The sequence below is a fragment of the Delphinapterus leucas genome, chromosome 3 (genome assembly GCF_059928025.1).
Source record: "Delphinapterus leucas isolate spDelLeu-1000000601 "Yukka" chromosome 3, BTC_Dleu_Yukka2, whole genome shotgun sequence".
NCBI lineage: Eukaryota > Metazoa > Chordata > Mammalia > Artiodactyla > Monodontidae > Delphinapterus > Delphinapterus leucas.
The window spans coordinates 50,591,957-50,609,377 of NC_143131.1; the positions used below are offsets into that span (position 1 = coordinate 50,591,957).

General features: G+C 40.1%; 1 protein-coding gene across 3 annotated transcripts in view; it reads left to right on the top strand.

Annotated features, from left to right (window-relative positions):
- Positions 1 to 382: 382 nt before the first annotated feature.
- KIF2A (kinesin family member 2A) overlaps positions 383 to 17,421 on the top strand; it is a 70,649-nt gene continuing 53,610 nt past the window's right edge. For 2 of the 3 annotated variants that reach the window (XM_022596798.2, XM_022596807.2), the window contains exon 1: positions 384 to 728. In XM_022596798.2, coding sequence (XP_022452506.1) covers positions 665 to 728 — 64 coding nt within the window. In that variant the 5' untranslated portion in view covers positions 384 to 664. Of the gene's footprint in view, positions 729 to 17,421 lie in introns of all 3 variants that reach the window. The other variant, XM_022596781.2, reaches the window with a different exon arrangement.

A 17,421-nucleotide genomic window follows, 5' to 3' on the forward strand; every position in this document is an offset into this window, starting at 1 on the left:
AGATGAAACACTGAACCCATGCATGCTGTCAATGGCCGACCCCTAAATTCATCCCTCAGCCACGCGCTCCAGCCGGAACGCCCAGAAACCACAGGGTCCTTAATCCATTCCAGCAAGAGCGCCAATTTTTGGATGCCAGAGAGGCCGGATGGCACCGGGGCGCGGGTTCCTGCCTCTTCCAGGCCGCACGCCGAAATCAACCGAGACGCAGGCTCGCCGCGACCCGTAGAGCCAGCGTTCCTCTCCCTCTGCCGACCTCACTGCGGGCGGGGCCGCCTCGAGGCAGCGAGGAAAGGCAGGCAGACGAGGAAGAGACGCGGGAGGAGCGCTCTGCGCAGGCGCGCGGCGCCCCGCCTCCCCAGCGTCTGCTCCAGGGCGGGCGGCGCGGGCCCTCCCACTTTCGCCCGCGCCGCCTCACGGCCCCGGCCCTCTCTTCACCCCGACGCCCCGGCGTGCGCGTCCTCCCGCCGGCCTGCAGGCCCGGGGCCTCCGCCTACCAGCCCGCCGCTGCTCTTCGCGGCCCCGGCTCGCGTTCACGCTGTCGCCCGGGCCGGCGCGGCCGCGGGCAACCGCTCCCCCTCCCACACCTACCCCGTCCCCTCCCCGCCTTTTCCGCCCTCGCGTCCCCCTCCCTCGGCCAGCCGCCGCTGCTCCAGATGAGGTGATGGCAACGGCCAACTTCGGCAAGATCCAGATCGGGATTTACGTGGAGATCAAGCGGAGCGATGGTGAGTCTCGCCGCCGCCCCTGCCGCCCGGGCCCCGCATTTGGGCGTGCACGGAGGAGACGCGGGCGCCGGCTGCCTCATTGATTACTCCGCCGCGCAGTGGGGGCGGGAAGGCGGCGGCGGCGGCGGCGGCGCTTTTGTGTGTGGCGTGTGTGCGAGTGAGGCCAGCTTGGGGTCCGCCCCGGGTGCCGCTGCAGTGCCGGGGCGGGGAGGGGCCCTTCGGGGGGCTGGGCCGGGGGAGGTCGGCGGGGAAGGGCCCGGGTGTAGCGGGCTGCGTCTCTGGGGGCGTCGGGCGGGCGCGCTGGCGGGTCCCGGGCCGGGAGCCCTCGCTCCTCCCGCGATCTCCATCCTCCCCGGGGACGCCAGCCCGGGGGGTGGGGGCAGCGGGCTCCGTTAGGGTTGACCCAGCCTTGCGTCTCACCCCGGCCTTTTCATTTTCCGGCCTCATCTCTGCGGGGGTGGGGAGAGCGTGAAGACCAGAGATTTCAGTATTTAGTGAACCGACTGCTGGTTCCAGGCTGAGGTGGGGGAGAAAGGCCAACCCCGCTGGTTTAAAGTGTCTGGCTGTCACGTTTTTTCGTCAGTCGTTTCTCGAGCATGCCTCTTTCTTTTTTGCTAGTTCCTTCCTTGGAAGAAGGATGCCGAGCTTGTCGTGCTCAGGCATGAATAAGGGTGCGGGTATAAATGGGGAGAAGTATTCGATAAGCTTCTCAAAGGTGATGAGGCTGAAAGGGAAGGAGCGGGATGAACCTAGTCAGTGCGAGGCACTACTGGGAGGGTGGGGCTGGGGGACCGTCTGTTGATATTTTCACACCCTCCGGAGAGGTAACCTAGAGGAAAGTGTAAGACGAGGCACGGGCTTAATTAAAAAAGCCTAGAAAGCCCTAGGCTTCTGTATCTTTCTATAGGTTTCTCTTGGGGAAAATGTTTTATGTCACTAGCCAGCCAGGCTTGGAAATAATTTATATTGTAAAGGAGAAACCGCATGGAGGGGGATAAATTATTTTCTTTCAATCCACGCATTGAAGAAAGTAGAGGTGTGTAATATCGAGAGGTGTGCGGTGTTCCTTATACCGTACCTTTAATTTGTGGCTTATTATCATTTAGCCTAGTCGGTGGTAACTGTCGCTGGTACATCCACACCCTCTTGGTTTCTACCAGGTTTGACCAAGTTATGTGAAGCTGAGATTGACTTTCATGTTATCTATGTGATGTATTGGAAGACCTTGTATAGCTGATGATTTTTTCCCCTTCGTTATATTTGACATAATTTGTGTTAACAACTGGAAGCACTATTATCCTGTATGTGAAAAGATGAATTATACCACTTAGAGCTTTAGAAGTTACCAGCAACACTAGTGGGAAAGAGATGTCTCTTTTACTTGGGTTGGGGTTTCTTTGTATTTTCTCTTCAAATAACTTTTCTTAAGCAGTGCTGTTAACTGCAGTTTCTTTTTGAGGTAAATGCACGTTCACTGTATACTAGCAAAAGTAAGGTTTATATGTTATTTTAAATTTGGGGGAGGGGCATAAAAATGTGTAAGTTCTTTACATTCTAAGCCTTTAACTATGATTATAGGTGTTACTGTAGAATCTATCAGAAGTATCATGATATTTGAAAGGTTTGGATAATTTTATATTTTCTGGGGTAACACCTTTTTATTTAAATGTATCGGACTGGAAATAATTTTGGTTTGGGTGGGTGGTTCTAGGATAGAGGCTTTTAATACTCTTTCTGCCTTCACCTTCTGCCTGTACTAGAAACCCAGACATTTAAGAGCTTTGTGTTCTTACATAAGTGCAAGTAACCTAAAATCACATTTCAAAGCAGTTTGTCCTTGAGAAATAATGGAAATCATTACAATGTATATCATCTCAACTTATAGTACATATTTATGCTCCTCAGATGCATGGTAGAGTTGAAGGTAACAGATAAGCAGAGAGCTTGAAAAGAAGGGAATGATCATTTGCATTGGGTGGTGGTGTTTCACAGTAGAAATTGATGTCTGGGAGACGCCCCCCCAAGCTTTCCCTTTTTCACTTTAAAGAAGCTGTTTTGTTTCTTCCCATTTCTATAGCGTAAGTGTTTTCGATAAAACAGTAGTGGTCATTGTAACAGAAATAAACTTTGTAGTTGGTTGAGCATGAATGTAATGCCTGAGACAGTGGAAACCACAGGATGAAGAAGGGCTGCTAGACTGCTGTTAACTGGTGACTTGATGTTTTTCTGCATGCTTGCTAATGGTGATCCTTGTCCTTGTTTCCGAGCATGCTTCTCCCATCCGTTATGTTATATTAAAAAATATATATTCCCAGGTAACTAAAGTAGACTTGTTACTCTCTTTCAATACCCTGCTCAAAACTAATCCCTGCTAAGTCTTCATTGATTACTAAAGCTGGATGGCCAGTGAGCCACTGAATTCCTAAGTCATTAGGAGACTCGTGAGACAGCATATTTCCTTAAGCATTAATATTTGGGTACATTTTTCTTAATATTATATTTTCAAACTGACCAGACAAGGGGTAGTGTGGAGAACGCAATTGAGGGATGGCAGCCTCCCTGTGCCCACTTCAACCAGAGCCAGAGCATTAAGGAATTTTAAATTCCCTGAATTCATCTGCGTATCCAATCATGTTCCTAGCTGAGTTTCTTGTATTTAGTTTTTGAGCAAATCATTCATTATTGGATTTTGGTTTTCGAACATTATTTTAATTAACCATTAAGATGAAGTCTTACCTGGAAGGGAGACCCTTGCCTCTGTGCTCATCCTGTGAGTCACTTCCCTCTCTACCCCCCATGCCCACCACACCTCATACAGGCCTCTTATTCAAGACTCCCAGAGTTGATTGAAACTGAGTGATCTGTGAAGGCTTGCTGACTTTTTTGGTATTCTAAGATTAGAAGTGACAGAGGTTAGGCTTGGACTCCTCAGATTATCCCTAGCCACAGGAGATAACCTGGTGTGAAATTGGACTGGTTTCTGGAAATGAACACTCATGTTTATTTTCTTGCATGTGTCTTCCTATTATCTTTCTGATTCAGTTTCTTTTTGTAATCTAATGACCCTGAAAACTGCAGTCTTAACTGTTGTGTAACTAGGTAGTTTTCACTGGGAGATGCCCCCCCCCCCCAAAAAAAACACCATGCACTGTTAAAACATTCCTTATTCGTTCTACAGTAGCTGTGACTATTGTTTGGGGGCTGGGGGAGTGATGAGATATGTTTTGCATATTTCGAAGCTGCAGCTATGATGGGATTGTTCTTTGGGGTCTCTTAGTTACAGGATTGATAAATGTGATCTGAAGAGAATCATACAGTATTTCAACCAGACAGATCCTTGGAGATGATCTAGCTCTCATTCTTATAGATGTGGAAACTGAGTCCTAAGTCACTATAAGTGACCTGTGTAGATTCATACACCTTCATACAGTGGCAGCCAGGAACCTGGCTTACATAGCATAGAAACCATACTATCAAGAACTGTGACAGTAGAGGAAGAATTCTCTATTATTTGGAAACCATATACAGCTTTCTACAGCCCAGTAAAGACGTAGGAAATTGCTTCTCACTCATGGGAAAGCCACTAGAGAGCAGTATTATAGAGCCCAATTGTAATGATCCAGTAAAAACTGTTATGGTATGTTTACTAGAAGGTCACAAAACTCAGAATTGTGGGAGAAAAAATATTCCTGTGTCTTAATTAAATGCTGAAAAGAGTGCTTTAATTGAGCATCTGAAATCCAGAGGAAAGTGAAGATTTCAAAGGACCCATCAGGAGTCTTTGAGTTTGGGGCAGGCAATCTTTAGAAAAGATTTCAATGACTTAATTCTCTACGTACTTTGCCACATATATTCTTCTGCTAGTTCATCTTTACATGTTGTTATATAGGCTTTTGGAGAACAGACTGAATTTAGGTAATAAAAATGAACCACATAGCAATATAGTTCCTTTTGGTACAGTTATGTGATTTTGATTATGAAGTGGGTAGAATGGAGGAAATTGTGGACTAGTGATTTCTTTTTACATGGTGATTAGCATGATGGTGGTTCCATATATATATATATATATATATTTTAGGTCTTCATAGTTTTCCAAATAGGTTATCTAATTGGATCCTCACAGAAACCCTGTGAGGTAAGTAGGGTAGGTGGTGGCAGATTCATTGTTTTATAGGTGAAGAATCTGAGGTTGGATTACTTGCAAGATCACATGGTTAATAAGAGGCATAGCCTGGACCAAAACCGAAGTCCTTTTACTCCTAGCTCTCTTCAAATGCTGGCACATGTTTGCTGATGATGGTATGAAGTTGATCACTTTGTGTACTTTGATTTTCTTCTTTTTTTCTTTTTTGAGATATGAAAGCCCCTTTTGCTCAGATAACCTACAATTAATAATGTTGCTTAAATTTGCCCTATTGGTGAGATCAAATTGATGTCTGATATTTTATTAACTATAAGCATTAAGATTCAGCAATCTAAGGCTTTAAAGCCCTTTCCAATAGTCAATCACTTGTTGCTTCCAGAACTACTACAGAAAGAAATCTATATTCATTGCCTAGTCACTTGATTCTTATGACAGAAATTTTGGAACTGTGGGGAAAGGCACGTTAACAAGGTTAACTTGTTTGTGTGTCAAAAATCTAGAGAAAATAGCAAAGAGCCAGTTAAGCTTGTGTCCCTTCAAATAGGGAAGGAGGCACAAGTGTGGAAAATCCAGAAAAAGATTCCTTGAGGGATCATCCAGACCCATTCTTTCTAGTCACAAGTATACTTGTCGTTAATATTACATTAATTTTTTGCAAGGCTTAATTTTTGGAATTAACCACCAACTTTGCTTTTAACACTTCTATCCTGTAACCTAAAATAATCTTTTAAGGTGTTTATTTGTTTTGATGTTGTAGTTTTGAGCTTGAGAATAGATAAAATTTTTAAGCCCTGAGTAAAACCAATTTTCGCTCTTCTGGTCCAATTGTGGAGCAATTGTGGGAAGGTTGCTCTTCTATCACACAATAGCTCTTTTAATTAAAGTAGTACTAATGGTATTGTAGTGCCTAAGTGAAAATAGACATTAGAACCTCACCATATTAAATATTTAAGTGCTTGATTACACATAGTGGATATTGTGCCATGTACGAGAACTAAATACAAGTTCATGGTGATTGGGATTTGTCTAGTGAAAACTTATGCAAAATGAAATGGAGTATCATTTCATTGTTGGTTTAACTTTTTGCTTCTATCTCCCAAGAGTAAAATGAGGGGAGAGGTGTCCCTTTTAAAAGTTGTGCTTCTAAATCTAGTCCTGGGCTTTCCCATTTTGGGTACTGCTTGTTTTTCTCACCACCTACCTACTGCAATCAAGCTTGCAGTTCAAATGGGCATTTATTAGGGTGTGAGAGTATTTTGGTGTATAGACCTTAAGTGATTATGTCATATCACAAAATAATGTGATCTCATAATTCTCTGTTTTCTTATTATAGAGTTAATTATACTTTTGTTAACAGTCTGTTAAATATAGGTCATTCTGATGCATGTTGGAGATAAAAAAAAGGATAAGATACACATACTTCCTGCCCTCAGAAACAAATGATTGATAACATAGTGTGATTAGTACTGATAGAACTATGCCATTCTGTGTGTACATCATTACCACTTACCTTTTTAGGTTTAGACTTTTTAGACTCTTGAAGTTATGAGTCTTCTGGATGGAAAATACATGTCATACATGCTGTCCTTTTCACCTCCTCTTCCCATGACCAATATCCATTATCTCTCGTGGCATGCTTTCCTGATAAACCCATATATTCAGTCTCAGAATTCTTCTTAAAAGACAGCACCACCAGTCCTGGTAGCCCTTGTCAGTCAATTGAAATTGGCATTATTTGTCATTACTGGCCTATTTTCTGTTCTCTAATACTCATTTGAGTTTTGACTTTATAACTTTTAACCTTTGTTTTGATACTTAAAGGAATAAGGTTTATTCCATTTTAAATTTCTGGCAGAACAGTCCCTGGCAGCAGATTCCTCTCTAGATATCCTGTGTTGGGGTCTTGTAAACGCAGGGACCAAGGAAGCAGACAGAGCCAGCTGATGGTGCTTCTGTGTAATTTGGGAACAGCCTCTTCACACAGTGTGGCCAAGGGACTATGAGAATCAGGCACCTCCCTGGGCTATATTTTACTTACTTTCAAAGACTTTTTCTCCAGGTTTCTATTGGTTTTGGCATTAATTTTAACCAGATTTCACCTATATAAAATTTTTTAAAGGAAGGGTTAGATCAGGATGGGATACACTTCTGGTGAAATTTGTTGAGTGTCTACATTATGCAAAGAATGACCCCTTTGATTAGAACTCTTGGCCAGGAGCTATCTACTCAGCCTCATCCAGATAGCTTGTATCTTCCATACTGCCACTTGAGTTTTGTTTCTTTCTTAAAAAGTGAATCCAGGTGTTAATCTTGATACCTGAAGGGATTTAACATTTGTGCCCTTATAAGTCAGTTGCTTTGCTAAATCCAGTATCTTGTTTGACTTTCATGACAACCCTATAATGTAGACAGTATCTTCCCATCTTACAAGAGAAACCCTGTGCTCAAGTGTATAAACTACTGTAAAGTGTTTAAGCCTCAGGAAGGAGAATTTTAGATATTTACAGTATATATATTGGTCAAGGCTATGTGGTAAGTGTATTTTTGGGATGTGGGATATGGATATATTTAGAGAACATATTGGATAAATGTTATGGGAGTTCTGTTTCTAGCCTGGGTAGGATTAGTGTAGTGGTTCACAGCCCTGACTGCTTATTAGAATCACCTGTGGGGCTTTGGAAACAAACAAACAAACATAAACAACTCCCCACCTATCACTACTGGTATCTGGGTCCTTTGCCTAGAGATTCTATTTTAATTGGTCTGATATGGAGCCAGGGCCTCAGTATTTTATTTTAAAACATCCCATACGCTGGTGAAACTTAACTTCACACACTGGTGATTTCAGTGTGCACCCAGGGTTGTGATCCATTATTTTAGAAAAAGTAGCATCTCCTAACAGTAATCTGACAAAACCTCATGGCAAGTGAAGTTTTAATGATGGGAGGAAGATGACCAGTAGATTGCCTTGGGGGGAAGGAGGCATTCTAGGCCTGTGGCACAACATGTGAGCTGCAAATGGAGGGCTGTCAGGTAAAGGGCATTTAAAGCAGGCATACCAGAGGGTGATAGATGAGGAAAGGTAGGAAGGAGGAGTAATCTGGGACACCTTATTAAAGACTTGGCAACGAAGGTAAGGTAAGGCATCTTGGAATTAATTTCTAGGACACTTGGAAACTACTGTAGGACTTAATCTCCTAAGAGCAGTAATAGGAGTTAGCTAGTGATTAGTGATAGATTAGAGGGAGAGTAGTACTGAAAATGAGAGCTAGCAAGGATAAGATTGCATTAGTCAAGGAGGGTAAACAGTGGTTAAGGAACAGATGAAATACAGAACACTGTAAAAAGAATTGGTGCTATAGTCAATATATCACTTGTGCTGAATAAAGGGCAGATACGTTGAAAGGAATGGACTTAACATTTGGGAAGGCTGAGTGTCGGTTATAAAATTTCTTCAATCTGTTTAATCAAGCTAATCCTATTCACGAATACAGCCTAGAGGACTGCAGAGCCAGTGTACAATGTGCTATCAAAGAGCATCCAACTCAAGACTGTTCATAGTTTTTGCTATTAGTATCTTAAAAATAAGTGAGTCTAAGGTATGAGTCATTTCCAATAAATGTTTATATGTAGATCAGGAATTTACTTAAGCTGTAACGCTTTGCCTACTTAAGAAGACTCATTTATAGTATGTTAGCCAAGACCCTCTCAGAACTCCTAGAAGAGAATGGGAAGGAAAAACAGTACTTAAAGGATCTGGCTTCCGATCTTTAAGGGATGGAGTGTTTTGATTCTTAAAATGCAGCTGCTCTCCTTTACTTCTCCTTTGCTCTTATTTTTGGCCTATTTTTTTCTGCCCTGGCTTTTGCTTTCCCTTTTCATCCTCAAGATTCTGAATGTCATTTCAGCATTTAGAATCTCTTAAGTACTATTTGCAGTTTAGGGCTTAAAAATGGGTAAGCGAAGGATGAGTAGACAGAGCCCAGTGGATTTTTAGGGCAGTGAAATTATTCTTTATGATACTGTAATGGTGAATACATGTTGTAAATTTGTCAAAACTCAAAGAAGATACCCCACCAAGAATGCACTGTAATGTAAAATATGTACTTTGAGTATTAATGATGTGTCAGTATAGGTTCGTTGATTGTAATAAGTGTACCCCGTGTGGGATGTTGATAGTATGGGAGGCTGTGGGTATGTGGGGACAAGGGATATATGGGAAATTTCTGTACCTTCTGTCTAATTTTGACACAAACCTAAAACTGCTCTTTTAAAAAATCTACTTTTAAAAGGGAGGGAGGTATGCAAACTTCGGGCGTTAAAAGTCAGAGCTACTCTCGAAATAATGGACTAACTAGTGACAAGAATTTATAATATTTTAAGAATCAGGATCAACCCAGTAGGGTTGCAGTTAAGGTAAATTTTTGCTCTTCATTTTTGTTATGCTTAGTCTGTTGGCCAATATGAGATACTTAGGGTTTGCTGACAAAATTTTTAAATGAGCTGTAGTGCAATGAGAGGATTCAGATAAGCTTAGCAACTTTACCTCCATCTCTTTACTTTGGCCCATGGACATTTTGAGTTTATAGCTCAAATAGCATGACAAATGTCCAAGCATTGTATTAGAAGCTTCATCCTTGAAATTGGTCAGGGTTTAATTTAAACAAGAGTTTACCTGTTCTAGTTAAACTATAGGTAATTCTTGATGTAAGATATGCATATGAAATCTAATTATGTCATCCTATGAAAAGTGAGTTGGGAATGCAAACAGCATTAAATTTTGTGGGGTGGGGAAGGTAGTATTTTTAAGCCTGTAGTTTACTATGGACTGCTAAAGAGAAATGGATATAGTGATTTATCTATATGGTTTTTAGAAAATTAGAACCAATTTGAGGTCCTAATTAATGAGGTAAGTCTTAGAATTTAGCCACAGACAGGTCTCTGATGAAATACTGCTATTGGTCAAAACTTGCTTATATTTCTACAGTGAGGAAATTGACTGGTCCAAGGTCATACATAAAGTAGCAAATATGAGATCAGAACATAGATTATCTGCCTCTAAAGTCCTGTACATTCTAATTCCTTTAGAGTTCTTTGTGTACTACGAATGTTCCAGGCATTGGAAGTCAGGTCATTAATTAAATACTTTCTTTTTTTTCTATAGTATAGATTGCCTTCAGGTGTTTTTATTAATCATTTGCAGCATGACCATTATTATGAGTCCCTTCATCTGATGCCTTTGAGGGAATAGGTACAGGACTTTCCCCTAGAAAAGGCTACTTTGTCAGTTACAACAGAATATTAAATAGCTATTGTACTCAGTGCAAGTACTCTGGCTATATAATTTCTTTTGAAAAAAAAAGTTCTAGGGGGCTTCCCTGGTGGTGCAGTGGTTGGGAGTCTGCCTGCCGATGCAGGGGACACAGGTTCGTGCCCTGGTCCGGGAAGATCCCACATGCCGTGGAGCGGCTGGGCCCGTGAGCCATGGCCGCTGAGCCTGCGCGTCCGGAGCCTGTGCTCCACAACGGGAGAGGCCACAACATTGAGAGGCCCGTGTACCGCAAAAAAAAAAAAAAAGTTCTAGGGACTTTCTTGGCGGTCCAGTGGTTAAGATGCTGCGCTTCCAGTGCAAGGGGTATGGGTTTGATCCCTGGTAAGATCCTACATGCCGCGCGGCCAAAAAAAAAAGTTCTAGACTATTTGAGTCTGTCTGCATTGCCTAAGTTTAGGCCCTCGCTCCCAGATTTTCCAGAGTTTGGACAAGTACATACGCTAGCATGTGAAAGAATGCTTCTTATTAGATGAGCAACTTTATTGTCAGGAAAATACAATATTAGACCTACTTGCTAGGAGTCCACTGGTATTATTGATTAATTGGGGGGCCTGTCTAGGTTCAGTGATCTTTATTTTTATGAAACTGTTCTTTGAAATTGTTTTGGGATAATAGGTGTGTTGCATTTTTACAAATTGTTTTCCAGTTATAGGTGATATTGAGAGTTGATTACAACATGGCCCTAGACGTTGGGATGTAGTTTTATTGAGTGATACACATCAGAAAGTCTACAAACAATAAATGCTGGAGAGGGTGTGGAGAAAATGGAACCCTCCTACACTATTGGTGGGAATGTAAATTGGTGCAGCCACTATGGAAAACAGTATGGAGGTTCCTTAAAAACTAAAAATTAATACAACATTGTAAATCAACTGTACTTCATTTAAAAAAAAACAAAACGAAACTGAAAGTAGAGTTACCATATGACCCAGCAACTCCACTCCTGCGCCTATATCCAGAAAAGGCAAAAACTCTAATTTGATACATCCCAGTGTTCATAGCAGCACTATTTACAATAGCCAAGACATGGAAGCAATCTAAGTGTCCATAAACAGACGAATGGTTAAAGAAGGTGTGTGTGTGTGTGTGTGTGTGTGTGTATACACACAATGGAATATTAATCAGCCATAAAAGAGAATGAAATATTGCCATTTGCAGCAACTTGGATGGACCTAGAAATTAACATACTGGGGAATTCCTTGGTGGTCCAGTGGTTGGAACTCAGTGCTTTCACTGTGGTGTCCTGGGTTCAATCCCTGGTTGGGGAACTAAGATCCCACAAGCCATGTGGCACAGCCAAAAAAAGAAATTATCATACTAAGTGAAGTAAGTCAGACAGAGAAAGACAAATATTATATGATATCACTTATATGTGGAATCTAAAAACCAATACAAATGAACTTATTTGCAGACTCACAGACATAGAAAAAACTTATGGTTACCACAGGGGAAGGTAGGGGGAGGATAAATTAGGTGTATGGGATTAACAGAAACACATCACTATATATAAAATAGGTAAACAACAAGGATTTACTGTATAGCACAACGAACTATATTCAGTGTCTTGTAATAAGCTATGATGGAAAAGAATCTGAAAAAGAATATATATGTATGTATAACAGAATCACTTTGCTGTATACCTGAAACTAGCACAATGTTGTAAATCACCTATAGTTCAGTTAACAAGAAAAGAAAAATTCTTGGTGTAAAACTAAAATGTCACTACGGTTTAAAAAAAAAAAGAGATACATTTCTTTTAACCTTACATGCTCTTTTGGGTTTAATTAAGAGCCATTTCTTAATTAAAATTAAATAAAACTTATTTTCCTCCTACCCCTCATACCCTTCCTTCTTAATCTATGCAGTTGCATCCTTATCTCTCCATTTTCTAAATGTTGGTGTTCTTCAGGGCTTGGTCCTAGCCCTGCAGTACTTCTTGCACAGTATTCTCTCTGGGTGAACTAAATGCTTCTCTTCACTTCAGGCTAGTTGAAGACACATACTGTTTGTATGTCTAATGTATTACCAATTATCTCCACTTGGATAGCTCATAAATACCTCAAATACAGCATGTCCAAAATTGAACCCATTACCCATTCCCCAAATCTATTTCTTCAGTATCTCTCATTACTTTCATTCACCCTGTTACCCCAGTTAGAAACCTAGATGTCTTCCTTGTTCTGTCTTGACCTCGTTTCCTATCATCAGGTTCTCTTCACTGCTCAAGTACCTCTTCAGGCCTTACATTTTTCCATCCCTCTACTATACTTTGGTCAGGCTAGCATTATGTCTCATCTGTACTGCTGCAACAAATTCCTAATAAATTCTTAAGGTCTCTCTACCTTTGGTTGGTTACTCTTTCAGAATAACCTTTCAAACATGATCACCTGCTTAAAACTTTCTGATAACTTCCTTTACCTCTCTTACCCTTTGGATAAAAAAACCCAGCTCTGTAACATAGGTTACTGTAGACCCTGAACAATCTGACTTTCCTCTCCAGTCTCATTTCTTGCCACTTACCTGAGGCACTCCAGACACTGAGCTCTTAGAACTTGTACCTAACCTGTCTAACTGCTGTTGCACTTTTTTGTGTCTGTTAAACACTTCATCCTTCTTTGATTCCTAGACCAGGATGGGTCCCCTGCTTTCTGTTCTCTGCGTCCCCTCTATTTACTCTGTCAGAACACTCATGGGACAGTATTATGTGTTTAATTGTCTCTGGTCAGACTTAAGTTTCATCATATCCGCAGTGCCTAGCAGAGGATCTCTACACCCTTAATAAATTATCTGTTTGCTGAACCAGTGATTAAATGAATATCTAGCTGTGCTGTTCTTTCACTACTCTGTCTATTCAAATTTTGACATTCTGGTAAAAATTGATTTGTGTTCATCCTCCAGGCATCAAGAGTATGACATAACAAAGTATGTGTCATTGCTTTTAACATATACTTTCTTTTTAAAATTTAATTACCTGTTTTGAATAGCAACGTGTGTAAATGTGCACCTTTTCCCTACAGACGGCATATTGTACACACTGGTGCTTCTTAATTTCATTTTCACTTAATAATAACAACAATATCTTGGAGAACCTTTGAGTACATAAATAACAGTCTCATTCTTTTTCTTTTTTTTAATTTTTATTTTATATTGGGAGTATAGTTGATTAACAACATTGTGTTAGTTTCAGGTGTACAGCAGAGTGTTTCAGTTATACATGTACATGTATTATTCTTTTTCAAATTCTTTCCCCATTTAGGTTATTACAGAATATTAAACAGAGTTCCTTGTACTATACAGTAGGTCCTTGTTGGTTATCTGTTTTAAGTATAGCAGTGTGTACATATCAGTCCCAAACTCCCAATCTGTCCCTCCCCCCCCTCCTCCCTGGTAACCGAAAATTCGCTAAGTCTGTGAGTTTATTTCTGTTTTGTAAATAAGTTCATTTCTATCATTTTTTAAGATTCTGCATATAAACGATATCATATGATATTTGTCTTTATCTGACTTACTTCACTTATTCTTTTTCATAGCTGCATTTTATTAGTGATCATATATACCACAATTAAGATTATGCCCATTCTGTAGCTACTGTACAGCTAGTACTGTACTGAATAATCTTGAGCTTATGTCATTTTTTACATACATGACTACATCTGCAGGATAAAGTCCTAGAAGGAGAATTGCTGGGTCAGAGAATTGTACATTTTAAATTTTGATAGATCTTGCCAGTTTGCTTCCATAGAGAGTGTGTGAATTTACCGTCCTATCTGCAGAAGTGCCTGTTTCTTCATACACTTGTCCATACAGTGTACAAACATACGTTTTTGAGGTTTGTTAGCTTGGATTATGAAGTTCATACTGTGCCTATAGAATGTTTTTTTTTTTTGTTCTGAAGCTAAATGGCCCTTAAAAGATAACAGGTTTGGGGTTCCCTGGTGGCACAGTGGTTAAGAATCTGCCTGCCGGGCTTCCCTGGTGGTGCAGTGGTTGAGCGTCCGCCTGCCGATGCCAGGGACACGGGTTCGTGCTCTGGGCTGGGAGGATCCCCCATGCCGCGGAGCAGCTAGGCCTGTGAGCAATGGCCGCTGAGCCTGCGCGTCCAGAGCCTGTGCTCCGCAACAGGAGAGGCCACAACAGTGAGAGGCCCGCGTACCGCAAAAAAAAAATAAAAAATCAGCCTGCCAATGCAGGGGACACGGGTTCGAGCCCTGGTCTGGGAAGATCCTATGTGATGCAGGGCAACTAAGCCCCTGCGCCACAGCTACTGAGCCTGCGCTCTAGGGCCCACATGCTGCAACTACTGAAGCCCTCGTGCCTAAAGCCCGTGCTCCACAACAAAGAGAAGCCACCACATTGAGAAGCCCGTGCACTGCAGCGAAGAGGAGCCCCAGCTCGCCGCTACTAGAGAAAGCCTGCATGCAGCAACGAAGACCCAACGCAGCCAAAAATAAATAAGTAAATTTATTTAAAAAAAAAAGATAACAGGTTTAATTTTTAAAGTGTTTATGAGGTCTGGACATATAATGAAAAACATTCAAGTTCTAGTGTGTGATTATGAGAAGAAAGTGATTTTTTTAATTAAAAAATTTGAAAAATGGACATTATAGTTTTTAACCTAATAAACTTGAACAGCCTTACTAAATAATAGTTTAGATTGGGAGCTTTGAGACTCTGAATACAGTTAAATAGTTTATGCTAATGAAGTACTTGCCTGTATTTCTATCAGTTTGTACTTAGTTAACTCCCTTAAGTAAATTGTCTCGCTATTGGGGGCAGAATCAATAAAGTTAATCTCTATAGAGATAGAAAGTAGATTAGTGATTGCTTATGATTGTTAGTGATTATTGGAGGAAGCGGAGGGTAATAGCTCAAGGATAACAGGGTGTCTTTTTGAGGTGATTAAAATGTTATAAAATTGACTATGGTAGTGTTGTAAATATCTGAATATGCTAAAAACATTAAATTGTATGCTTTAAGTGATGAATTGTATGTTATGTGAATTATACCTCAATAAAGTTTTTTTTTTAAAACCTTTTCTTAGGTCAAAATGGTGAATTGTTACTTAAATTTGCATTATTACTGGTAAAGGTGAAGTTGTTTGGTTTTTTTTTTGCAAATTGTAATCTCCTATTTCTAAAATGGTTTTCTTGGGCTTGATTATATGAGTTCTCTTCTTTTTGAACTATTCTTCTTAATCTCCTAAATTCATGCTCCTATCAACTTCTTAAATGTTTATGTTTCCCAGAGTTCTGTCATTGATCATCTCCTATTTCCCTGTGTTCTTTTCAGTTAGTTACCTACTTTTGCAAAATATTGAGGTGTAATTCACATATCATAAAATTCACCCTTTTTAGGCAACAAAACAAAAGTAAACAAGTGGGACTACAAACTAAAAACCTTCTGCACAGCAAAAAAACCATCAACAAAATGAAATGACAACCTACGGAATGGGAGAAAATATTTACAAACCATATATCTGATAAGGATTTAATATCCAGAGTATTTAGAGAATTTAATAGCAAAAAAGAAATCTGTTTAAAAAATGAGCCAAGGATTTGAACAGACGTTTTCCTAAAGAAGACATCTATATAGATGGCCAACAGGTACATGAAAAGATGTTCAGTATCACTAATTATTAAGGAAATGCAAATCAAAACTACAGTGAGATATCACCTCACCTGTTAGCATGACTATTATCAAAAAGTCAAGAAATAAGTGTTGGTGAGGATGTAGAGAAAAGGAAACCCTCGTGTACTGTTGGTGGGAATGTAAATTGGTGTGGCCACTATGAAAACAGTATGGAGGTTCCTTAAAAAAATAAAACTACCATATGATCCAGCAATTCTACTTCTGTGTATTTGTCTGAAGGAAACAAAATTCTATCTCGAAAAAAATATCTGTATCCCTATGTTCATTGCAACATTTTACAATAGCCAAGACATGGAATCAACTAAAGTGTCCATCAGTGGTTGGATGGATAAAGAAGATACAAGGTGTGTGTGTGTATATATACATAATACACAATGGAATATTACTCCACCGTAAAAAAAGAATGAAGTCTTGCCTTTTGCAACAACATGGATGGACCTTGAGGGCGCTATGCAAAGTGAAATAAGACAGTGAAAGACAAATACCATATGACTCACTTATATGTGAAATCTAAAAACAAAACAAAGCAAAAAACCAAACTCAGGTGCCTAAAACAGATTGGTAGTTGCTAGAAGTGGGAGGTGGTGGAGTATGAGGGGGTAGGTGAAATGGGAGAAGGGGATCAAAAGGTACAAACTTACAGTTATTCAATAAATGTCATAGGATATAATGTACAGCATGGTGACTATAGTTAATAATACTGTATTGTATATTTGAAAGTTGCTAAGACTGTAGATTTAAAAGTTCTCATCACAAGAAAAAAAATTTGTAGCTGTGTGTGGTGGTGGATGTCAACTTATTGTGGTGATCACATCACAATATATACAGATCATTATGTTGTACACCTGAAACTAATATAGTGTTATATATCAATTATATCTCTGTAAAGAAAAGGAAAAAAATAAAATTACAGATGAGGGGAAAAAATTCGCCTTTTTAAAGGGTACAATTCAGTGATTTTAAGTATATTCCCAAAGTTGTGTGACTATTATCACTGATCTCAGAACATTTGCATCGCTCCAAAAAGAAACCCATACCCATTAGCAATCACTCTGCATTCCTCCTTCACTCCAGCCCCTAACATCTACTAATCAACTTTGCCTGTTCTGGACATTACATATAGGTGGAACCATACGATATGTTACCTTTAATGTCTAACTTCTTTCACTTAGCATAGTCTGTGCTCAGAGTTTATCCATGTTGTAGCATGTTTCAGTATTTTATTCTTTTCTGTGCCTGAGTAACAATCCATTTTACTTATTCATTCATCAGTTGATATTTGAGTCGTTTACAGTTTTTTTGCTATTGTGAGTAGCATTCACCTACAAATTTTTGTGTGGACATATGTTTTTTAGTTTCCTTGGGTGTATATATATATACCTAGGAATGGAATTGCTGGGTCATGTAACTCTATGTTTAACGTTTTGAGGAACTGTCATACTGTTTTCCATGGCTACACCATTTTACGCTCTAACCAATAATACGTGAGGGTTCCAGTTTCTCCACATCCTTGTCAAAACTTGTTACTGTCCTTTATTATAGCTATTCTCATGGGTGTGAATGTGTTT